The sequence below is a fragment of the Archocentrus centrarchus genome, chromosome 8 (assembly GCF_007364275.1).
Source record: "Archocentrus centrarchus isolate MPI-CPG fArcCen1 chromosome 8, fArcCen1, whole genome shotgun sequence".
Lineage (NCBI taxonomy): Eukaryota > Metazoa > Chordata > Actinopteri > Cichliformes > Cichlidae > Archocentrus > Archocentrus centrarchus.
In genome coordinates, this window is record NC_044353.1 from 22704886 (window position 1) to 22729109 (window position 24224).

Genomic DNA, 24224 nt, shown 5'->3' on the forward strand with positions numbered 1-24224 from the left:
TCTTTCCTCGGCCTCTGCCGCGCGCTTTCGTCGCCCCGCTTGTTCTCATCACGTTGTCCTCGGTCACGTCTCCTCTTCCATATTTCTCTGTACTTTCATAACTGCGTAGCTTACTTTTAAACTCGCCAAAAGTCACGGCTTCATCTGACTGTGTCACGTGCACAACGAATGGTTTGTAGGACTCTGGTAGCCCTTTCACCACCATTGCAATCATAAGTCCATCACTAATTTGTTCGTCTGCTCTCCTTAATGACGTGAAAATAGTCTCTGCTCGAATTATGTATTCCGTAATTGTCTCATCGCTAACTTTACAGAGTGAGGACAGTTCATAGTAAAGACTCACGACCCGTGGTTTGTCTTTGCCAACGTAATGCCTTCAAAGAATCTCCATCGCCTTTCTTCCGTCTCGTTCAGCCTCTCTCATGACTAACGATAAACTTTTGTTGTCCAATACTTGCACAAGTTCCGCGTAAGCCTCACCATTCTTTGCCTCGTCCTCGGCGAGAGCTACTTCGTCCTCCTCGTCGATTTCAGGCGTCTCTGTAATGGTTTCCCTGAGATTACGAAGCTCCATGTGCGTGAGGAACCTTGCTTCCCAAAGTTCGTAACTTTTCTCTTCGCCGTCGAACAAAAGTCTGCTCCACCTGTGCCCCAAGTGACTGGGCCCATAACCTGTGGGGATATTCGCCATCCCTGCGTAGCAGCACTTGCGTTTTACTTAGGTTACACAGTGAACAACTTTACTTGGCTAACTTAGCATAAGAGAAACACTCGACAACATCTTCTCCGTTGGCTGGCATTCTTCACGCTGCATACTCAGCCATTTATTCAAAAAAAACATATATACAAGGTAGTGGTGCGCGTGGGCACCTGCATGGACACTGACGTCATCACATCATGCATGTCTAATTGGATGCTGAAAAACATGGCTTTGCCCTATTAACAAAATATGCTTAACAGCAGGCCTTTAAAGCTGGGGCTTCAACTTCTTTTTCACAGCTTACTGTGAACTATCATGGCAGCACACCCATGTACCATGTTTATATGTTGGCTACAAGAAATCAGAAACACACTGGCTTTTGATCCAGAATGCAATCAGACAGACAGCGTTAGAATAACAATAAGGAGGAATTAAAATATCACACATACATGATATCTGTATAAAATATCAATTTCTCTGTGCATCTTAACTGGGTACGAATGCAGTAAGATTTTGGTAGTTTTCAGTCACATGACAGGATACACACATGCTCTCGACATATTTTTAGACACATACCCGCATACATTTACTCTTACCTTTCTAAGAGATATTTTTTCAGGATAAACAATATCTGAGCCCTCTCTTCTGAACACTGAAACAGTTCCTGTAGACACTGGGCCCTATTCCTGGAAGCATGTTAACAAACTCTGAGTCAAGAATAAACTGTGAGCTAAACTCAGTTTCCTATAAGCCTTCCTTTGCCTGTTTCATGAACGAATTTAAATTATATTATTCATCGTTATGTAAGATTAAAAAATGGAAAACTGCGAGAATCACCTCACAACAGATAGCTAAAAATTTTCTGTTCTAAGTCTGTATTTGTATGGTTCTGTTCCTCAGTTTTTTATTCATTTCATTATTATTGCATACCCCCTAGCTTGTTATCCTCCACGAGTTTGTATTCTAAAGTTGTTTTTATACTGTTATTGTATTGTTTTTGAACTCTGTTTAATAAAAATTAAAATAAATAAATTAATAAACTCAGTTTCCTGTCCCAGAACAGCTGATCAGGGCTAGTTAATCAACTCTGAGTGTGTTCAACTTGCCTGAGTAAGGAAAGTCAATGGAGCGTCGATACCAGGATTCACCATGGCAACAGGTAAACAAAGAGCCTCCATTTCGATCCAGTGGATGGGGAAATGTGAACACGTGAGTGCTGACCGAGATATTTATCTTAAGAGTCATTTGAATCAGCTCGACCCACTCTGTCATCATCATAGCCAGAAGACAAGTTTGATAGAAAATATATGATTTCTTTTGTATAGTTTTGTGCAAAGTTGTAATCCTAATTCATGTAATCAGGTTTTTAAAAAGAGAATTTCATTATTTCTGTCAGTACTGGATAAAAATGTTTCATGAATCTAATCTGACCTAATCTCAGCTTCACTGATAGATGCTGGCTCTCTGACGGCCATAGCAGAGATGTTTTACTGAGTCAGTAAACTGAAAAAAATACAAGGGCACCTTTCCAAGTCTTTAATGAGTGTAAAGTTTTATTAATAACATGTTATAAGAAGTAGAAAAATAAAGCCATTATGAACGGATCCAGACGGGATGAGCTGGGACATGGCTGGAGCCTGTGCTGATTCTGGGTCTTATCCGACCTGAATCTGTGATCCGTTTCCTGTTTTGGATCCCACCTGCTGTGCCTACGATCCCTTCAGGGGGATTCGGTTTGGAGTGGGTTCACAGAGTGACTTCCTGTGGAAAAAAATATGTCGATTCATATTCTGAATTTCAGACACCAACTTTTAAAATGCTTACAGCATGAATCTCAACCTGTGAGCAGATTTCAGAAAAATATTTAGACACACTGTCTGCTGCTGCATTCATAAAGTACCTTTGAATACACACAGTTCAGTTTTCAAGTCTTAAAATATTTCAACATCATTTCCAAGATCCTGACATGTTTTCATCAGTGTGACCGTTTGCAACATGACAAATGATTGATCACTGATCACCTTCACATTTCACTGACCTTGATGGTACTCCCAGTGACAGTTCCTATCTGGCTGCAGACACAGGCCCACCTCACAGGACGCACACATCCAGGCAGTGCTCCTGTGACAGATTTTGCAACGTCGTCTCCCCATGCTGGCTCTCTGTGATTTGATCTGCCCAGTCCTCGTGGGGACAGGGAAGTGTTTGTCTCCTGGGGTCTTCTTGGGCTCATTTTTCAGAGGAACTCCCAGGAGGTATGCAGCAAGCTCCTCCTCAAAACACTGATGCGTCATAGGTTTCTCCTGTATTGTGGCACACTGATCCTTATGGATGACAAAGGAGTTTGTCATAGCAATGTCAACCATATGCTGGAAAATAGTGGTAGGCCATCTCCTTGTTTTCCGGTGGACTGAATTTGTTCCAATCAGCTGGTCAGAGGTATCCACTCCTCCCATGTACTTATTGTACTCAGTCACTATGGTGGGCCTGGGGATTGTGATCTGCACTGTTCTCCCATCCTCGTTCTTCTGATAGCGTTCCACTTGGTCCCCACTGTACACTGAGTGGACGGTGGAGCACAGGGAGACTTCCCTGCTATCCATCCACTTGACAAAGAGAAGATCCCCATCCCTGAGCCACCGGATACTGCCTCGTGGGGATTTCTTGGTGAGGGCATTTTTGCAGGCGGTGGGGACACCACTTCTCCCCTCCCTGTACGTCCCACAAGCTCCGAATCCCTGCTGACTCAGGTGTCGGTAGAGGCGGGGAGTGGTGTAGAAATTGTTGGTATAAACAATATACCCAGACCCCAGGTAGTCTTTTTTGACCAAACTTGTCACAACATCAAACGAGAGCCCCCTTCCTGAAGCCATTTTTGACTTACCCGAGTAGAGCTGGAAGTTGATGGTGTAGCCATTTATGTCAGCAAGGACAAAAAACTTCAGCCCCCACTTTGTTGGCTTGAACTTCATGTACTGTTTGAATCTGAGCCTGGCCTTTGTTGCCACCATCCTCTCATCCACTGAAATGTGCTGTCTTGGGTGGTACACGGCCTTGCACCTTAAGGATATCATCTCCATAAGAGGTCTGACCCAGTGGAGACGGTCGTAGTCCCCTGTGCCCCTTTTCGCCTCATTTATCTTATCTTGTTTTGGGTCGGTAATGTGAAGGTTGCTTAGAATGGCCATGAACCGGTCTCGGGCCATGATGGTGGCAGGGAATGGCACGTGAAAGATGGTTTCTCTACGCCAGAAGTCACTCATTTTAGGGAGGCGCAAGACTGACATGAATATTAACAAGCCAATGAACTTCTTCATTTCCTCTGGATTTATTTTAGTCCAGTTGAACTTCTTCCCGTCCTCCTTCCCTAAGGCTGCACTCTTATTTGTGTTATCACAGAGGAGTTTGAGAACTGCACTATCAAAAAAGTGTGAAAAAATTTCCCCTGGGGAAGGATTCCCACTATTGAGGGGGGGTTGGACACCAGGGGTCCGTTTGGGGATAAACCTCAGCGGCTGAGGGACTCCATCATCAGGCTCTGCCTCAGTCCTCCATCTCAGCTTGAGTGGTGAGCGGCTTCGATCTCTGGTTGTACCACTAGAGCCTCCAGCAGCCACATGGCCCCTCCCTCTACGGCCCCTCTCTCTGTGGCCCTGAGCGTCTCCTCCACTTGGGCATGGCTGCTCCTTATCACAAGGGAATCTGAAAGTAGTGGAGACATGTTCAGCTGGTCACACAACCTGTATAGTACACAGAAGGCATGGCACACTGTGCAAGCAGCCTACACTCTACAGAAAAAGTCACCAAACATAAAATGCATGTGCCATATTTGCCATACGCAAAATTACGCAACAAGTAAAAATGCGTCCAAAAACACACACACACATTGTGCAGACTTATTGACTTAGAAAACTATTCAAAAACAGTCGGCACACAATGCAAGCTTCGATTTACACATGCAATGAAACGCACACAAAGTAAAACAAACAAGCTCTCGCCATGTGGACCTGAGCTCCATTCATCCAGAAATTCAACCGGGCGTCAACATTACCCTTCTTCGCCAGAAGCTGCACCTTCCGCTGCTCCTTCGGTCTCCAATCCATCTCCAGCCATCAGTGGTGGGTTTATCACCGGGCAGAACTGTTCTTCAGACATTTGTTAAATATGTTTCGCTTCTTTGCTCCGTTTCTCTGCACTGTTGTTTCGCTGCAGCGCTCTCTGCACCGAGCCGAGTATGCTGAGTGTGTGTGAGTGTGTGTGTGTCTGCGGGAGGGACTGGAGGAGGGACGGGGGCACAAAAGAGGGGATTTGCGGGTTTACGGCAACAGCAGGAGTGAAATTACCGTAATGACCACATGTTGGCTGTGAAGCGCAAGTTCTTTTACGTCATGCGTGCTTTCCTTAGGTAATATTATTAAAAGCAAACATTGCATTCATTTGCATTGCTATGCAGATGATATCTCGCTCTATCTATCCATGAAGCCAGATTATACAAATCAGTTAGTTAAACTAGAGGTGAGTCTTAAAGACAAAAGTCTCCATGACCTGAAACGCGCTCTTTCTAAATTCTGACCTCAGAAACATGGCGTCTAGCCAGGTACTTGGGGGCATTACGTCGTCCTCCAGCAACACTGTGAGGAACCGTGGAGTCATTTTTCACCACTATATGCCCTTTAACTGCATTCTTTCCTGTCCTGTCAGAGTGATGCAGAAAAACTAGCTCATGCATTTGTTCCTATTGTAATTCATTATTATCAGGCTGCTCTGAAAGCTCCCTGAAAAGTCTTCAGTTGATCCAAAACACTGCAGCGGGAGTATTTCTTCTGTGGAACCAGTTTGCAGATTGGATTAGAGAGACAGACACCCTCTCTTTACTTTTCAGATTATAACTTTAATTTTTCCTAATGTTTATAGTTAGGGATCGATCAGGTGACTGTTAACCACCCCTTAGTTATGTTGCCATAGGCTCCGGCTGCTGAGACTTCCCGTGATGCTCTGAACGTTTCATTTCTTTTCCCTACGGAATCTTAATCTCCTGTTTGTTTTCTCCTTGTCTCTCTGCAGCCCTTTTCTGTCTTTTTTCCCTTCGCTCCAGTCGGTCACAGCAGACTGCTGCTCTTCCCTGAGCCTGGTTCCACTCAAGGTTTCTTCCTGTTAAAAGGCAGGAAGAAACCTTGAGTGGAACCGCCACGTGCTGCTTGTAGGGGGTTGTCTGATTGTTGGGCTTTTTTCTTTGTGTTAAACTGGGAAAATGAAAGCAGAGTTTTTTTCTGAGTTTCATGAAACATTTTTATCCAGTACTGGCAGAAATATTGAAATTCTCTTTAAGAAGAGAAATATACAAAAAAACACAAAGTATACAAAAGAAATATATTTTCTATCAAACTCGTATTCTGGCTATGATGATGACAGAGAAGGTCGAGCTGATTCAGATGACTCTTTTCTTAAGATAAATATCTCTGTCAGCACTCGTGTTCACATTGACTTTCCTTACTCGGGCAAGGTGAACACACTCAGAGTTGATTAACTAGTCCTGTTCAGCTGTTCCGGGACGGGAAATTGAGTTTATCTCACAGTTAATCAACTCAGTTTATTTTTGACTCAGAGTTTGTTAGCATGCTTCCTGGAATAGGGGCCAGTGTCTACAGGAATTGTTTTTCTCCCCTGTAATGAACTTATTAAGGAACTAGCATCAGAGAAGCTAAATACTTCAAATTTGATGTTTTATACTCGACAGCCTGCTGCGATGAACTTTTGCCACCAGGGGGAGATGTATGCTCGCAGCTAACAACGCTCTCACAAGAAATGGCACTGATATCAAACGTTTAGGTACACAGCAACATACTAACGTTTTGTAAAGAATAACGAACCCCTTCAACCCATTCACACTAAACAACGCGGCGTTGCACATTCACTGTATTCATTTGTATATAAGATAATGACAGTATGTACTTCCAACGCCAAGATAATATAAAAAATGTAATCAAAATAGCAGACCATATCATAATGTGAAATGTTATTATATTTGACCAAACACTGCTTTAACTCACGCATTTCTTATTCTTACTGGTTAAACTTTAAAAACGGGACTTTAAAGCAGTCGCTCCAGGGAAGGTCGGTGTTTACGAGGAACCCTGAAGGTGTCATTGTTCCACCCCTGCTGGGCTGGCAGTAAGCTAACTTAACAGCAGCATACCGACACACACACACACACACACACACACTGTACTTAAACCTTAACAGGCCAAGTTAGCCTGTCCGGGACGCAGGAGCGAAAGATATTCAAGCACTTAATTTGCAGGTGTAACGTTCTTTTTTGAGTGCCGCGTTAGCAGGCTAACGATAGTTGGCCGAAACTCCGGTAAGAATGACTCGCCTTCCATGTTTACAGCTTTCTGCGATCTTGATTCAGCTAGCTGGATAGCTAACCAGCCTTGACAAATAGTAACGTAGTAACTCACTAACGTGGGGGAAGGGGGATTGCCAGTCAGTGAGTCCGCTTCAGGTGTAATAACTGACTTGGTGGCTGCTGGGGTGTTACTTATTATTCGCGATTTTTGTTGCTACAAGTGGAAGATGTGAGGCTGCGTCTCAGCGCTAGCAGCTAACATTGGCTTTGTCTAATGTACGGAGTGTTCATGCTACAACGTGTAGCTTGAACACTCAGTACATGTTAAGGATAAGCAGTGCACACTTTAGTATTTAGTGATTTTATAGAGCACTGTGCAAGAGTCTTGAGCCAAACCTCATTTCTGTATATTTTGTCAGGGAAACTGAAAATAGGTGCAGTGATTTATTGAAACGTACAAACATTCATTGAAATGCAGTATACAAGACAAAAAACAGTGTGTGTATTTCTAACGAGCTTGAAAGTCAATACTTGGTGTGACCAAAAGAGAAAAAAATTCAGCACACCCTGAACTCCATCAGGCTGCTTATAATTTCTTTAAGTACTCTTCAGGAGTAGCTCCTCAGGCTTCTTGAAGGACATTCAAAACTCTACTTTGGATGTTGGCTGCCTTTTTATTGCACGATCTGTCAAGGTGATCCCACACTGCTTCAGTAATTTTGAAGTTCTGGGGAGGCCAGTACATGACTGACTGTGTTCCATTGTGTGTTTTACTATCCAGGTATGTTTTTGTGGAAAGGCAGTGTGTTTGGGATCATTGTCATGCTGAAAAATGAAGCTGTTGCCAGTCATTTTGGCCTTTGAGAATCAGCTTGTTTCTGCAAAAATACTTTATTTATGCCTGTCATACTGTTGTCCTTGAAAGTTTTCATTGATCTTTATTTAGGTGCATCTAAAGAAATAGGAACAAATTGTTTTTTTGTGACAGGCTGCTAGTGAGAACGCGCCTTAAGTTACAATAAAAATCGGTTCTTTACTAAGTTGTCTGTTATGTATAGACACAACATCTCTTGAGTTAGGTGCCTTTCTTAGAGTCTGGCTCTTTGGAAGCATAATATTAAAGAAATTAAGGGTGACTCAAGACTTCTGCACAGCACTATATATTGGCACAGAATATTGGAACAGTCATTGCTTTGGTACATTCATAAAGTTGATAGACTTTTTGTCTCTGTGTTACAGCTGAAAACCTTCCACTGCAGGCTGCTGGACTTGACAGATCCAGCTATGTGAGCTGCTCTGATGTTTGGATTCCTGAATCCATACAGTGCCTGGTTGAGACGGCTCTCAAGCTGGTCTGGAGGACAACACTGTTGCTGTGACAGAAATATCCAGCAGACCTGCAGCTGATTTGGCTGAACAGGTGTATGTTGGTCAGGATTGTAGCATAACCCCCCCCCAGAACTGCCTCCATCCTCCCCTCCTCTCCCTCTGCACACACCTCATAGGACTACTATGCCGCTGGGATTGGGAAGAAGGAAGAAGGCGTCCCCGTTAGTCGAGAACGAGGAAGCAGAGCCCATCCGCGCAGGTCTCAATGTGCCAGGTATGGAAGGCATAGATGGCGGTGTTGTTGGGCTGGGAGAAGGTGCCACCTCTGAAGGCCTGCCGCCTCCACCTAACAGCATGCGACCTCGCCTCATCTTCCACACCCAGCTCGCTCACGGCAGCCCCACAGGCCGCATTGAGGGCTTCAGTAATGTGCGGGAGCTTTACGCCAAGATTGGTGAGGCCTTTGGGATACTGCCGTCAGAGGTGAGACATTCTGGGGAGACATTCTGCTGACAGTGATGGATGTGCTCCAGATGTGATCATGACAAATTTTACTTGACGCTTGTTTTCCCTCACAGGTTATGTTTTGCACTCTGAACACCCACAAGGTGGACATGGATAAACTGTTGGGAGGTCAGATAGGGCTAGAGGACTTTATTTTTGCCCACATTAAAGGCCAGAGAAAGGAGATAGAGGTGTTCAAAGGGGAGGATGCACTGGGATTGACGATCACTGATAATGGAGCTGGCTACGCTTTCATCAAGGTGAGGAATGTTTAAATGATGGAGAAAGTGTTTTTCTATTGACTCAAGCACCCATGGGTAAAGGCATGACCCTGGAATGAAATGTGAATCAATTACTTGCTGCAGGGAGAAAGCTATGAGCTCGATAGTGAATTGGATTTATTGTTTGATTTTTTTTTTTTTTTTTTTTTTTTTGTGTTTTTTTTCAGAGGATCCGCGAGGGCAGCATCATCCACCAGATCCAGGTTATAAACGTGGGCGATATGATAGAGTCAATTAATGGCCATCGCCTTATCGGCTGTCGACACTACGAAGTGGCGAAGATGCTAAAGGAGCTTCCCAAAGGAAAAGAGTTCACCATCAAGCTGGTGGAGCCTCTAAAAGCCTTTGGTAGGTGCCTGAAGAGGCTGCATGAAAGCCTGATCAGTGAAAGAAAACCTACTTTGAAGGGGACCTGTGTATTTTTCCTTATTTTCTGCCATACACTTGTATAATGGTGAAAGCTCATATTAAACATGGCCAAAATTTGTAATAATTAGGTACAAAAAGCATCAAACTTCTGAGTTTTTTCTTCTCTTTGATCTATTGGACGTTAGTGAGGAGGGGAAATCCTTAATCTGGTCTTTTCAGGCTCAGCCACCATCTTCTTACGAGGGGCACCCAATCAGAGAAAAGTTGGCTTAAAGGGAGGGCAAAGGGAGCTCAAATAGCTAGTTTCAGACAAAGGGTTGAACTGAGGGGCTGTGCCAGCACTTGATGTATTTCTGAACAAGTTTAATGCTTTGTGTAGACATGATCAGCCAGAGGTCTGGAGGATCTAGGTCTGCATCAGGGGTTCAACTGGGGACCGGCAGAGGAACCCTTCGACTTCGCTCTAAAGGTCCTGCAACTGTGGAGGAACTGGTGAGCATGCCTGCAATACCTGTGGACTAATAACTGGTGTTTGTACTGTTAAAATAAAATTCACTTGTTCTTCAGCCTTCTGCATTTGAGGAAAAGGCCATCGAGAAGGTGGATGACCTGCTTGAGAGTTATATGGGCATCAGAGACAGTGAGCTGGGTGAGTGTGGGCCCCTAATGGCTATGTGGGTTTCACTTTTAGTGAGGAGTGAGCTAAATATTTTGTGTCTCCCCTCAGCGGCTACCATGGTGGAGCTGGGAAAAGACAAAAAGAACCCAGATGAATTTGCCGAGGCTTTAGATGAAACCCTGGGAGACTTTGCCTTCCCCGATGAGTTTGTTTTCGATGTCTGGGGTGCCATCGGCGACGCTAAGGTCGGGCGGGTTTAACTACAGAAACAAGTGGAGCGGCGCAACCTGTGTGTGCGAGCGCGTGCGTGCTTGTTACACCCACAACATTCAGCACTACTAGAAACCACAACACTACTGTCATGAGTTTGTTTTTATTCCACTGTATACTCCAATTTTTCTGAGTTTATACCATTTTGGGAGACGCGGCCTAAACAAAGAGGATAATCCAGTTAATGGGAGAGGAAGGTGACTGTGAGGACTTCCAAAGTGCTTTTATTTGTCTTCCAGCTATTCCCAGAAACTCTGAGCACGCTGATGAGCATTTCCTTCAACCGCATCACGTGAACCTGCATGTCATTGTTGTAGTTGCTGGCAGTGGAACAAAAACAGCGCAGGTTTCTAAATTGGGAGAAATGGAGAAACAACGGCTAAAACAGTGTAAACCTTTGAAATATATGTATAATTTTTTTTTTTTCATGTTGCACTGTATTGCACGGCACTGTAAACCAGAAGTGAGCGTGGATTGCGCTGTACCTCAACCTGGTGAGCGACTCGGTTATCGCACAGAACAAAGCACGAGCCTCCCTGAAGTACAGTGTACATCCTGAACCACTTGATGTTACTGTGATGGATCAGTTTTACAAGCATGTGCTGTTACATTTCTATCTTCATAATTAATTCTGCTGGTTTTATTTCTTTTTTTTTTTTCTTTTTCATTGTAGGTCAAGGTTAAAAAACAAATGTGATTGCAGAGGGGTCGTAGTAAATTGTAGCTCCTGACTAAAAAGACCAGTGGTGTTTGTTTAGCGTTAACACACTCCATGATGTCATGAAGTGCAGACGGCAGCACGTTACTGTCTTTCACATATTTGACAGTGTTAGAGAAAATCAGTGTTAATTTACTTTCATTGAAGGTCGTTATATGAGAAAGAGAAGAACGCTGGTCTCCAGCTTGTGGATTGTGTCGACTTGTTGTTTTTTTTTTGTTTTTTTTTTATAGCCAGTCTTTTTTTATATGAGGTGATGTGATGTCTATTTTAAAACAAGGTTTGTATAACAGACGAATAATTTGCTCTTGCGTCGCAGCTGCTTTGTTACAGAGAGCAGTATTAAAGAAGAAGAAAGGAGTAATGAGATGGAGGAGTTGTGTAAAATAAGAAAAGACAACAGATCTGCCTTCATTTCTTTTTATTTCTTACATTTTATATATTTTGTTAGAAGTCTGCATTCTGGGGCGTGCTGTTGAAAAATGAGAACACTCGAAGCAGAATGGGACCAAATGACTTCCATTGTGCTGCAGTGACTTGTGTTGTTCATTGAAAGGAAAAAAAAAAAACAGGCAATGGTTGCACCAACTACTTGGTTTAGGTAAACACACGTCTTAAAAAAAACAACTCTTGGTGTTTAACCTTTTCAGTATATCCAAATGTTTGAAGCTATTTTGTAGTTTAGTTTCATTTTTTCAGAGTTCATGGATATCTAAATGGGTTATGATGCTAGAATACTGTAACACTAAGGAGAATACATTATTTTGATGGCTTTGTATTACACCGATGTCAGTGTCCAAATATAATGCAATAACATCCACGCAGCAGCTCTCCTTCTGTCTCTTCTTTCCTGAGCACAACACACTGCTCTGCGGTGCCTGGTCTGAAAAATCTTTATTTGCATGAGTTTATTCAACATGTTGAGCCACTATTGTGAAACAAAGACACAAAACTGTGACGAGCCAGAGTCGCTTCCAAGATTCTCAGAAACCGTGCCCAAGGGCGCTCTCTGTGTTTGTGTTTCTTCTCACTGTGTCCTCTTGAAATATATATGACATTTAACCAGACGGTGAAATCACTGGGTGTCAGCAGGTAATAAGATCTACCTGGGTCAACCTGATAGTTCTGGTCAAGCTCGGTGGGGTCACTTACAGGCCTCATCGAAGGGAGGTGACAAAGAGCTGCGGATGTCCCTGTGAGTTCATATCCAGTGGGGTCTGGACTTGTCTATGAAAACTCATTTCCATCGCTGAAAAAAATAGTTTTGCTGTTTCCTAAGTCAAAACTTCAGGTTATTGTCACAAAATTTCAAAATAACTTCATAATAATTTCAAGTTGTGTGTGTTTTTTTTATTTTAAGGTATTTTAGTATGAATTTTTTCTCCACTGGCTGAAACAAGCTTTCATTAAAGCCTAATGAGGCAGCTTGTGTTGGCAAATTTGTCCAGTTAACTGCAGTGTTTTCCTCGACTAGTTACAGCTTAAAGTTTAATTTTAGTTAAGTATAACTTTTTTTCTACATGGAAATATTTTGACCAGATTTCTTAAAGCTTCACTGGCTGTCAGATGAGGGGTGGTGACGTGTCCTGTATTTACTAAAAAGTCAAGTAAACCAGTTTTTCCAGTCCCTGTTGCTCTATAACCTTGGTTGTTCATAAACTGTGTCCAGATTACTTTCGAGACTTCCAGTAGAGCAGTTCTTCCTAACAGACTTTACGGACAACCTGCCCACCCCCACACCTTACAGCAGGAATTTGCAATGGCATTGCGCCCGCGGGCTTCCTCCCAGCCTTTAAAGCTTACTCTCTTCCAGAGTCCTAAGCTAAATTCATGCCAGCGACCTCGAGCTGTTTCTTCACAGTCAGGCTCCATGCTGGAAGATGAGCTCTCCTGTCCTGTATGCTGTGAAATCTTCAAGGACCCTGTGGTGCTGAAGTGCAGCCACAGTTTCTGCCGGGGCTGTCTTCAGCAGTTCTGGATCAAGAAGTCCAAGCGCGAGTGTCCCGTCTGCAGGAGGAAGTGCTTGCTGACGGAGCCCACAGTCAGCTTGGCACTGAAGAATGTTGCTGACACCTTCCTGAGGGAGCATGGGCACGGGGGAGCCGCAGCGCGGACTGGGGCCGGCGGTGCAAGGGAAGCAGTGATAGTGGATATTAAATGCAACACACATGGAGAAGTTCTCAAACTCTTCTGTCTGGATGACTTTGAAGTCCTGTGCTGTGTGTGTCACACCTCCAAGAAGCACCAGGGACACAGAGTGTGTCCCATAGAAGAAGGTGCTCAGGATCTTAAGGTAATGTACTCTTATCCTTTCGTTCTCTTTCCCTTTCACCCACACCCGGTTGCAGTAGATGGCTGCCCCTTCCAGATCCCAGATGCTGGAGGTCTCTCTCTGTTAAAAGGGAGTTTTTCCTTCCTACTATCACCAAGTGCATGCTTACAGGGGTTAATTTAATAATTGTGTCTCTCTAAAATCATGGAGCCTGCTTTACTATATAAAGCACCTGCTAATCCCCCTTTTAAAGTGGTTTGAAACTGGAGATGGTGGTACTTTTGCAAACTGAGGAAACTGGTGACATTATTCAAGTTAAAACAAGATAAACATGACTGTAAGATGAAAGTAATCTGATACGGTTACTGACTCTCTACCCTCACCCTTCAGGCAGAGCTGAAAAATGAGTTGAATCCTCTAAAGAAAACCCTGCGTCGCCTGTATGAAGCCAAGCAGGAGTGTGATGACACAACTGTACACATCAAGGTATCAATAAACACTCACATACCACGAAACACCTACATGGCTGCTGATGTGACTGTGACTGAAGTTGAGCCATACAGTGTTAAATGTGTAAACATGTCAGCTGAGATGTTACAAAAACAAACTGCCTTTTTTTTCATATAAGGTCACAGAGTAGGTGAAATACAAACATTTGTGGACGAATGGGTCGCTCTCAGGAGCCCAGTGAATTCCAGTGTGGTACCGTGACACGATGCCACCAGTGCAACAAGTCCAGCTGTGAAATTTCCTCGCTACTAAATTTCATGCTCGCAGCTTTGTGGGAACAGTTTGGGGATTGCCCCTTTCTGTTCCAACATAGCTGCGCACCAGTGCACAAAGAAAGGTCCATAAAGACATGGATGAGTGAGTTTGATGGAGAAAAAGTTGACTGGCCTGCAGAGAGTCCTGACATCAACCTGACAGAACACCTTTGGGATAAATTAGAGTGGAGACTGTGAGCCAGGCCTTCTCGTCCAACATCAGTGTCTGACCTCAAAAATGCGCTTCTGGAAGAATGGTCAAAAATTCCCATAAACACACTCCTAAACCTTGTGGAAAGCCCTAGAAGAGTGACCACAATCTTTGAGGAATGTTTCTCGGACCTTGTTGAATCTATGCCATGAAGAATTAAGGCAGTTCTGAAGGCAAAAAGGTTCCTGCACTAGCAAGATGAAACTAAGCAAGTGGTCAGTGAAATATTATTTAGATGAATACTAGGCATGTACTGTGACAAAAGTAGAAAAAGGAGACAAAATTGAACTGTTAATGCTCTGAAATGTCAAATGACAACAGGGAGAGTAATAATGGTGTAGTAACAGGATGTGATGGTTATTTGCTTTTTGTTTTGTGTCTGCAGAGTAAAATTAAAGTACAAAATACTAGTATTAAGTTTAAAGAAACACCATCTGCACAGACAGGCAACTTTGACACATCATCAGTGAAGAACTCTTCCTGAATCAGCAGCCTCCTCCCTCCCCTGAGCTTTGCCAAAGCATGGTCTAGTATAAATCCCCAGCCCAGCCCAGCTCGTCCGACTGCCATCGCTCCCACCAGGTCACTGTGCCTCAGCCTAGCCTCGGGTCGCTTGACAGCCTGCAAAGTCCATCACTTCCTTCCAGTCTTCACAACTGGAAGAGGAAACTTCGGTGTCTGCTGAGGCGCCTCCCTGGCTCGAATGACCTTGAACTCCTCAGTTTGGCTGGTGAAGGGAAGCTGGAGCGTGTTGGTATGCTCATAAAGGGCAATGCTTCTAATGCTCTTTGACAAGCCCAGCCACCTACGAGGGAACCGACTGATGGTTCCGTCAAAGCCCTCGATAACAATGGTTATTGAGACTATTAATCAGCAGTGGTCAGAGAAGTGGAGGCAGCATTCCATGCTGGTAAAACCACACCTTGAACCTCCCCGGGAGTGCCGGCTTCTCTGCTGCTTTCAGCCAGGTCTTCAGTTCCTTGCAAGTGAACTTAAGGGCTGGTCTTTCCTCCTCTTCTGCTCTCTTGTGCTGCAGCTTCAGGGACCTCCAGCTGTTTCCTGAGCTGGGTGATCTTGATTTGCCACCTTTTTTGGTTTGACTGATGCAATGTCTCTTGCGTTGACTTTCTGTTCTTTAATGCCATATCTCTCTGCACCAGTGTTGATGATAAAAGTGCACATCAGTCAGAGATGCTGATCCACTCCACCCTCTTGACAATGCTTCCAGAACTGAGTCAACATCCTCGTCAAACTGATGCCACTCCGACCCATTATGTGCAGCAGGTCATAGTACCTGGCGATGTTCTAATGGGTTGCGAGGTGTTGCAAACCAGGCTTGGAGTCTCTGGACACTACATGGTGCCTCCAGGTCCTGCTCCTCCTCTTTCTCACCAGGGACAGTGTTTAACTATGGCACTGTGTGTTGCTCAACTTCCCCACTCCTCATGCAGCCCATCTTGGTCTGGTGGATCTTCAGACCTCTCAGGATAATTTCCTTTCAAGGTGGAAGGAAGTTCTTTTTTAGGATATATGGAAAAACAAAAGTTATCATAGATGGGGCAAGCAAAGTAGACTACAACAACAGACTAGAACTTAGTTGCATTACATTAAGTGTATTTCTGTGCTGATCCATATCCAGAACCAGACTCAAGCCACAGAAAAGCAGATCAAAGAGGAGTTTGAGGAGCTGCGGGCGTTTCTCCAGAAGGAAGAAGATGCACGACTGGCTGCTCTGAAGAAGGAGGATACGGAGAAAAAAGAGCTAGTGAAGAAGTCATCTGAGAGCCTCACCAGAGAGATCCTCACCGTCTCCCATGCTGTCATTGCCATTGAGAATGAGATTGCATCCAGTGATGTTAATTTCCTTCAAGTGAGCAGATGTTAAATGTTTTCTGCACTGAATTCATCTGATCATAAAACACTGCTCATAACTTTCTGTTTTCTTATTTCAGAATTATACAAACACAAAGAAAAGGTAGGTGATGTAAAAAAAAAAATTGTCAGCGTTGTACCGGCTTCAACATTCTAGTTATTCAGCATTGCTTCATACCCGTTTGTCTTTTACCTCTCACAGAGCACAGATCCCACAGAAGAATCCAGAAAAAATGTCAGGCGCTCTCATAAATGTGGCCAAACATCTCAGTTCCCTCAAGTACCACGTGTGGGAGAAAATGGCGGATCTGGTTCAGTACAGTAAGAACTCACTGGACTCTTTGTGTGACAGATATATAACCAGATGTTACTGTATAGATCCTGAAGGAAGACTTTGTATTTAATAATGTAGGAAATTCAATAAAATAACTTTTTAGAGATTTTTGTATTCAAACAAAGCAATGTGTCTTGAATTTCCTTCTTCTTCTAAGTCACCATCTGGATTTAATCTTTTGCTTTTAGCACCCATCACCCTGGATCCCAACACTGCATACTCCTGGCTGTCCCTCTCCTCAGACCTTACCAGTGTAGCCAACAGTGGATCCCTGCTGCAGCTCCCAGACAATCCTGAACGGTTTGGTCACTTTGTGTTCGTCTTAGGCTCAGAGGGCTTTACTTCAGGCTGTCACGCCTGGGAAGTAGAGGTGGACGACAAGGTGGACTGGATGCTTGGGGTGGTCAAAGAGTCCATCGACAGGAAGGGCCGCATCTCGGGCTGTCCCGAGGTCGGCTTTTGGATGATCTCGTACTTTGAGGGGGAGTACTCAGCCATGACGAGGCCCAGCACCCCACTGCAGCTGGAGGAGACGCCGACTCGAGTCAGGGTGCAGCTGAACTATGATTCTGGAGAGGTCATCTTCTCTAACCCTGTCAAAATGACACCCATCTACACTTTCAATGACTTCTTCACTGAGAAGATGTACCCCTTCTTCTGCCCTGGAGCCAACATCAGTGGAAATAACCCCAAACCTCTTAAAATCTGCCGCTCCAAGGTGGCTGTGTGGAACAGCGCAACATGGTGATTAGTGAGCACCTTACAAAGAACATTAGTGCAATTAAAATTCATGATATTACCCAAGCGTAAATCAAAAAATTAACCAAATTATGCCAGTGTATGATTGTTGGTAAAATGAGGATGACACAAGCAGAGTGATTACAGCACTGACTGGTTTATTTCACTTGGGTTCATTTATTGATTGACTGCAGGTTATGACACCAAAAGAGGCGAAGCAACCAGGGGGAGGCACTTGCCATAATTACCCAGCAAGGCTCCATTATACTTCTCAGCCAGGCAGGCTGTTAGACTAAGCATCTCTTGCACACTGTCCTGAACATCAATCTCCCCCTGGTGGTCACAAACACGGCTAATAGATGTCTCACACTGGAGCACAATTATTTTCATTCTTAGTTCAGAAAACGAGTCACACATGAGTCAAGTTCTGATTTTTTTTTTTTTTTTTTTTCTTCAAATGTGACACAGGTCTGTCATTCGCTGCCAGTATGAACATTAAAACACACACCCTCACACCCCTGACCTGGACTTCCTTCTAATGTGATCAGTCTGAATTTGGTGGCAATACAAGAACTGCTTTATCCCGTCTTTAATGCATACAGGATAGCTGCAAAATATGGAACTGCAAGTTCAGTTTTATTTTTTTGAATGATGCATGAGTAGAAAGCATGTGTGAAAACAGTTGATTATGCAGGGTGATTATGCGGGAAATTGCGAAGTAAATGGCTTAAAACTAACTGATGAACATTTAATGCAGAAATCAGTGTGGCGCTGCACATTCATTTTAAATAGAGAAAGATTTTAATGTTATTATCCCACCCTTTAAACACTGGAGCTGAGTGCACCCCTCTTTCATGTGTATGCTTCCCTCAGGATGAAGTTATATTAATGTTATAAGATAATAAGATCTGACCTAACTGTGCAGTCACTAAGTTTTGAACAGTGACTCCTGCAGCAGTTTCTTTGTTTTCCAGAAACCATATAATGATTATATGAGCACTCAGCCATTGTTTATAAAAATGCTAACTTCATCATGACTTAATTTCTTGGTAATATTATTTTCCTTAATTAATAAAGTAATCTTATTCTGAGACCGCTCTTGTTCCTCTTCCTCTTGTTTCATTGTGCCCTTTATAGAAGAGGTCAGTGGAAACTTGTTTGCTCTCCTTTTCTCCACCCACGTCAGTGTGAAGCCAGCATGGGTGCAACACTGAAAAGAATCCTATCCTTTATCAACTCCTGCCCAAAAGGAGAGGAATGGTACAAAAAAAGGTTGGAATTTATTTGACAGTAAGATGAAGCTTTTGACTAGCAGATCACTTACCTTTGCAAATGATGCAAAAGTGACAGGAGAGATGAAGATGCATGTGTTTTTAGAGCTTCTTCTAAAGAGGAAGCAGACTAATAATGAATAAAGGAGCAAAGAGAAAGTCGGCTTTTTGTAATTAAAAAAAGAAACAAAATGTTATGTCATCGTCCTCAGCCCTTACTTTATTGCTCAACATTATTGTGGAGGCTAGTCTGCATGTTCTCTGGACTGCCTCCCTGCAGGGGGCCTTTGGCCAAGACCCCTGCTTTGCTAATCAGCAGGTTGAGACCCACTGTATTCACCAGGGAGACCTCCTGCTGAGCGTACTGTTTTATTCAACAAAGGTCAGTGGCGTCTGACAGAGAAAGAAAGAAAGTGGAGCATCAGGGGCGGTCAATAGTGAACAGTCAGATAAATATCAGAGGCCTGTGTGTTCCCAGGCATGTGCAGACTGTAACAGAAGAACATCTACAGTTGTGGTTAGAGGTTTACATGCACTCATCATGGGCATGAATGCCACGATCATTTTTGGGGCTTTTAATTGTTCTTTTTCTAGGCTGGAATGATTGTACAGCATACATCTTTAATGATTTTTAAATACAAGAATTGGGTGGCACAAATTTGAATTTATTTTTCTCTAATCCACACAGGCTCAAATATATACATACATTCACTTTAATCGTTTAATAAGTGGTGCTGAAGGTTCTACAGTGTCTTTCAAATTAAGAAGGTCTATTTTTGTTAGTGATCATGATTGACTACAACTGGTAGTTTCTCTTTGCCAGTATAAAAAAGATTTGCTTAACAGCACTCATTGGGTTGACCAATACTCAGAACAACGGGAAAGTCTAAAGAACTCAGTGAAAATCTAAGAAGGAGAACTGTAGATTTTACAAGTTGGGAAGGTCTCTGAGAGCAATTTCTAAACATTTGCATATTCCAAGATAATCAGTTCCAACAATTGTACAAGTTATTCAGATGTGTCACCACTTTGCCAAGGTCTGTAAGAAGACCCAAACTCACCCTCAGATGAGAGGAAATTGGTTAGGATGTTCAGGAACAACCCAGGAGCCACTAAGACTCAAATCTTCCATGAACTGGAAACTGCTGGAAAACCAGTGTCAAAATGAGTTTACATTCCCATGGACTGAGAAGGTGCCAATCAAGAAAGAAGCCCCTGGTCTAACATCCACACCTTCAAGCCTGACTGAAATTTGCAGATGTCCACATGGACAAGCCAAATGCCTTCTGGAGAACAGTTTTATGGTTAGATGAGACGAAGATTGAGCTATTTGGCCACAATGACAAGAGGTATGCTTGGAGGAGTAAAGGTGAGGCTTTCAAACCTAAGAACCCTACGCCCACTGTCAGGCATGGTGGGGGAAGCATCATGATCTGGGGCTGCTGCTAGTGGTACTAGTACATTGCACAAAAAGGATGGAGGAATGAAGAAGGAGGGCTACTTCCAAATTCTTCAGCTTCACCTCAAATCAACAGCTAGACACAGCTGGGTGTTGCAACAGGACAGTGATCCCAAACACACATCAGAATGTTTTTTTGTTTTTTTTTACGAATGGATAAAGCAGGCTAACATAAGCTGCTGGAATGACCTTCCCAAAGCCCCGACTATGGTTAAAAACTGGGTCTCTGCCAGGAAACCAATAAATTTAAATAAACTCAACCAATGAACCAATTCTGCCAAGAAGAGTGGTCATATATCCAGCCAGAATTATGTCAGAAGCTTTTTGATGGCTACCAAAAGAGTCTGGTTGAGGGGCAACTGGCTAAGGGACATTCAACCAAATACTAATGGAGGTGTATACTTTTGACCCGGTGTGGATTAGAGAAAATCCAAAATGAATTCAAATTTGTGCACCCAATTCTTGTTTTTTTTTTTGTTTTTTTAAAAGTCATTAAAGATGTATACTGTACATACAGCCATCCATGAAAAAGAGCAGTTCAAAGAAATTATTAAAAGCTAAAAATTACCACAACATTCATTCTCATGATGAGTGTATGTAAACTCCTGACCACAGCTGTAACACTCTTACCCAGATGGATGACAGGATGCTTGTTTCATCATTGTTTGCAGTGTCTATAAATACAGAGAAAGCAGTTTAAACATTCACAAGATGCACACGCTCTTTATCAGTTATACTCACTTTTATCTTTGCAACATTTTTGCTTCTTCCCAGTAAGATCATTGTAAATACATTTTCTATTACAGTTAGGGAGTAGGTTACAGACTCCTGTTATGTGGCATAAAGAGTTAAGATTGTTACCTCAGCTCTAAATCCAAGTGACTTCCTGCAACAGTTTTCTCACTGGGTGGGGGTCCTCTGTTGTCTCCAGTGTTAAGTATGCTGACTGGCTGAAGTTCCATTTCCTCTGCCTCAGTTTGCACAGTTTGAGCTCTTCCATTCAGCCTCAGTTGAATGTTTAGTCTTTAGCCTGGTCACACCCATGTTTGTTCTCTCACTTTGTATGCATATTATTCGGTCAATATGACAAGTAAAACATGTTTATGGTGGGCCTGTGTCGACGCTTTTCCATAAAACAAGATAAAATAAGATAATAGCAAGCAAAGACACGCATGATGGGAAATAAAAGAAGCAGACATGATGATGGTGATAATGTGTAAAACATGCTAGGTGAGGAGGAGGATGAGGAGGAGTGTGATTCGTGCTGGCTTTTTTCTAAGTCCTGTTCTCAGGACTTAGAAAAAAAAAAAAGCACATGTGCAAACAAAGGGCTTTGTGGTTATGAACAGAAAGGAATTTACCCAGTGAGATGACCTTTGGTTAAAAACACACTGTCCACATTAACTTAACTAGCAGCATACACACGAGGGTCCACGACAGACTTATGAAAGCCATATGGGTCCACAGACCAACTGCTATAACACATGCAGCAGTTATTATGCAGTCGTCCGTGAGCTTGGTGACATTACAGTAGAGGATTTAGAGCCATTTAGTGTGAGTCATGCATAGCGCTGATGTATCGAAGCAAAAATAGCTCGGGAACGTGAACTCAGTAAACCACACAAAAGAATTAGTGTGTCAGACAATTAAGTGATTCATTTAGATACAAAAATAATGTGAATGCATTAATGTCAAGTATATCTCTTGGGTTAAATTCAGTGAAGGGATTCCATGTATAGCATCAAAAACTAATTTAAAAAAAAAACAGCAATAAACAATGACAAAGCTGTATGGAATGACTTTAATATATACATATTTTCACCTGTTATAATGGCACTCAAGCTACAACAGTGGTGTTGGCAGGGATTTGTACTCCTGGCACGTGGTTGTGCCATTTCTGTGGGAAACGGCATATTCTGAATGTCTGGTAAAAGATTTACAGAGGCTTGCAAATCCTTCATAGATAAACAAAATAACAAATAATTTACTTTTCAAATGAGAAAAATTAACCTAGGCTGCGCAGAGTGAGCAGAACAGCATGCTTTTCACTTGTGTTTAGAGGGATAATCTTCTTCTGAAACCAAATTATACACTAGGTTTAAACTCTAAGGAAATTTCTTGCTAAAGTGGATATTTATAGCAGTATGCAATAAATACAGCAAAAAATGGAATTGTAAAGTTTATAATTTAGCTTTAAAACTGGCAATCTCTCAAATTACGATTTATAAGTTTCACAAAGGTTGTATTTATTGCAGGGATCTTAGACCGGATGGCATGATATTGGAGTATATGCACCTGTTATTTTGTCCATCCCCTGCCTCTCTAACATGCATGTCAGCAAAAGCAAGCTGGCAGCAGGACGGCTCACACTGACCAACAGAAGCCGAGAGAGCGGGACTTTTAGGATTAGGAAAAAAAACAACAAACGTGGGTCATAGTTGTTCAAAGAGGACTCTCATAATATATATATATATGTGTATATATATATATATATATATATATATATATATATATATATATATATATATATATATATATATATATATATATATATATATATATATATATATATATAAAAGAACTATGACAAACTCAGACAACAGTGTGACTGAATGCCCTGCAGTGATGTTATAAGCTTGCTGTCTAATTATGTCCATTATTGAGACTGTTGCTCTTTGGATTCCTCCGCTGCTGGTGAGCGTAAACTGAGTGTGTGAGTGAGTGGTAAAAAAACCTTCAAAAAAAGGCTTAACCAAAAACAACAGAAAACCTCACGGGGGTGGGGGTGCAGACTGTGGTGTCACTTTGAAATACGCCAAATGACAGAAGTGTGACAAAACACACCAACAACACAGGGAAGGACACAACAACACATCCCTTGACTTTCATTTGGCAGCAGCTTCCTTTGGCTGTCCAGGTTAAATTGGCAGTGTCTCGCTCTGAATCCATAAGCACACACGCACGCACGCACGCACGCACACACACACACAGTACATGATGCAGTACATGACATGCACATACACAGATATAAATACGTAAAGGTTTTCTTTAAATGCACTTCTGTGTCCGCAGCTCTCCGCTTTGAAAATAGGAAGGTGCATAAATAAAACATTCCTATTGTTATAGAAAAGGTCCATGCATGCCTGGCAGCTCTGGGTTCACCGAGACTGACTGTGGAGGAAATACGAGGGCTATATGCCATCTGGCTGTATCCACATCTCACCACTTCATAAATTATGCTTCTTCTTCATGATTGTGTTGTTGTTTGACTCTCTGGCAGTGTTTAGACAGTACATTAGTCCTTTTTTTTTCTTCCAGTCCTTTACAGATGGGTGCTGTCCTGCGTGTCGAACCTGTGGCTCTCTGAGAGCCCGGTGCTGCACTTCCTGCTGCCCCCCTGATTAGGTACCAAGGAGAGGGGGTCTGGTCTGATCAGATACCTGCAGATGGGGCACAGATGGGGGGTGGGGGGAGGCAGATAGACTCCTGTAATATTTGTAGTTGTGATGTGGTTTTCACTTTATAGCACTATTAGTGTGCCGCTGTATACTCACACAACATCGTGCAGCTCTAGTCTGGTGTCTGGAGGAGGGTTGATGAGGATGTATGACAGTCTGTTCCCTTGGTCTGTCATCCCGTCTGACACAGGAAGAAAAGAGGTTAGTGAGGCAGGAAATGAAGTAGGCACAGGATACACGGCAGGCTGTGCTACATCCGCACACGCAGAATAGGCTCTATGTCACACCGAGTCACACAACAGGAATTTAAATAAAAATGGATACAAGTTGAGGAAAAACTGTATGACAGATAGCAAACACTGGGGTGTGTGACACACTCAGATCCTTTACTTAAGAAAAAGAACATAAGTAGAAACAAAAGTTTAAAAAATGGCTGGTATGATTACATTTGACATGATTAAATTGCTACTGCTAGTGTATTAATGGTCTAGGTGAAGCTAATTTTGACAAACTGTGGACAAAAAGTTAAAATTAGGTTGCAAAAATGGGAAAATTATGGAATAATGTTCCATTATTTTGGTAATAATATGAAAGGGAGTATTTTCAGATTATTTGCGAAAGGTTCAAACACACTGGTGTAACTTACGCTTTAATGATACCCTGTAGTTTATAAAATATGTTTATTTAGTTAAGTCAAGATTTGCAA

General features: G+C 42.7%; 4 protein-coding genes across 8 annotated transcripts in view; 2 read left to right on the plus strand and 2 right to left on the minus strand.

Annotated features, from left to right (window-relative positions):
• Positions 1–2233: 2233 nt before the first annotated feature.
• Positions 2234–4975, minus strand: LOC115784114 (piggyBac transposable element-derived protein 4-like). Its single transcript, XM_030735207.1, has 3 exons — positions 4752–4975; positions 2739–4402; positions 2234–2461 (listed from the first exon to the last, which is right to left on the minus strand). Exons 1-3 carry the CDS (start codon positions 4853–4855, stop codon positions 2421–2423), a joined length of 1809 nt encoding a protein of 602 aa, XP_030591067.1. The 5' UTR covers positions 4856–4975; the 3' UTR covers positions 2234–2420.
• A 1847-nt stretch (positions 4976–6822) lies between these two features.
• gipc1 (GIPC PDZ domain containing family, member 1) lies at positions 6823–11963 on the plus strand. 2 transcript variants are annotated; one of them, XM_030735239.1, is made up of 7 exons: positions 6823–6871; positions 8289–8861; positions 8957–9142; positions 9331–9511; positions 9912–10024; positions 10100–10181; positions 10260–11963. In XM_030735239.1, the coding sequence occupies exons 2-7, from the start codon at positions 8562–8564 to the stop codon at positions 10409–10411; spliced, it is 1014 nt and encodes a 337-aa protein (XP_030591099.1). In that variant the 5' UTR covers positions 6823–6871; positions 8289–8561; the 3' UTR covers positions 10412–11963. The 2 variants fall into 2 exon arrangements, with proteins under 2 accessions (XP_030591099.1, XP_030591098.1); XM_030735238.1 differs by lacking the exon at positions 6823–6871 and adding an exon at positions 6880–7061.
• An 862-nt stretch (positions 11964–12825) lies between these two features.
• On the plus strand, positions 12826–18360 carry LOC115784117 (tripartite motif-containing protein 35-like). The gene is made up of 6 exons (XM_030735211.1): positions 12826–13432; positions 13802–13897; positions 16026–16256; positions 16339–16361; positions 16461–16579; positions 16781–18360. The coding sequence occupies exons 1-6, from the start codon at positions 12899–12901 to the stop codon at positions 17338–17340; spliced, it is 1563 nt and encodes a 520-aa protein (XP_030591071.1). The 5' UTR covers positions 12826–12898; the 3' UTR covers positions 17341–18360.
• A 4321-nt stretch (positions 18361–22681) lies between these two features.
• The window catches only part of kcnt2b (potassium sodium-activated channel subfamily T member 2b), a 42016-nt gene continuing 40473 nt past the window's right edge, over positions 22682–24224 (minus strand). For all 4 annotated transcript variants that reach the window (XM_030735197.1, XM_030735196.1, XM_030735194.1 and 1 more), the window contains 2 exons: positions 23615–23699; positions 22682–23500 (listed from right to left, as the gene is read on the minus strand). In XM_030735197.1, coding sequence (XP_030591057.1) covers positions 23383–23500; positions 23615–23699 — 203 coding nt within the window. In that variant the 3' untranslated portion in view covers positions 22682–23382. The remainder of the gene's footprint in view (positions 23501–23614; positions 23700–24224) is intronic.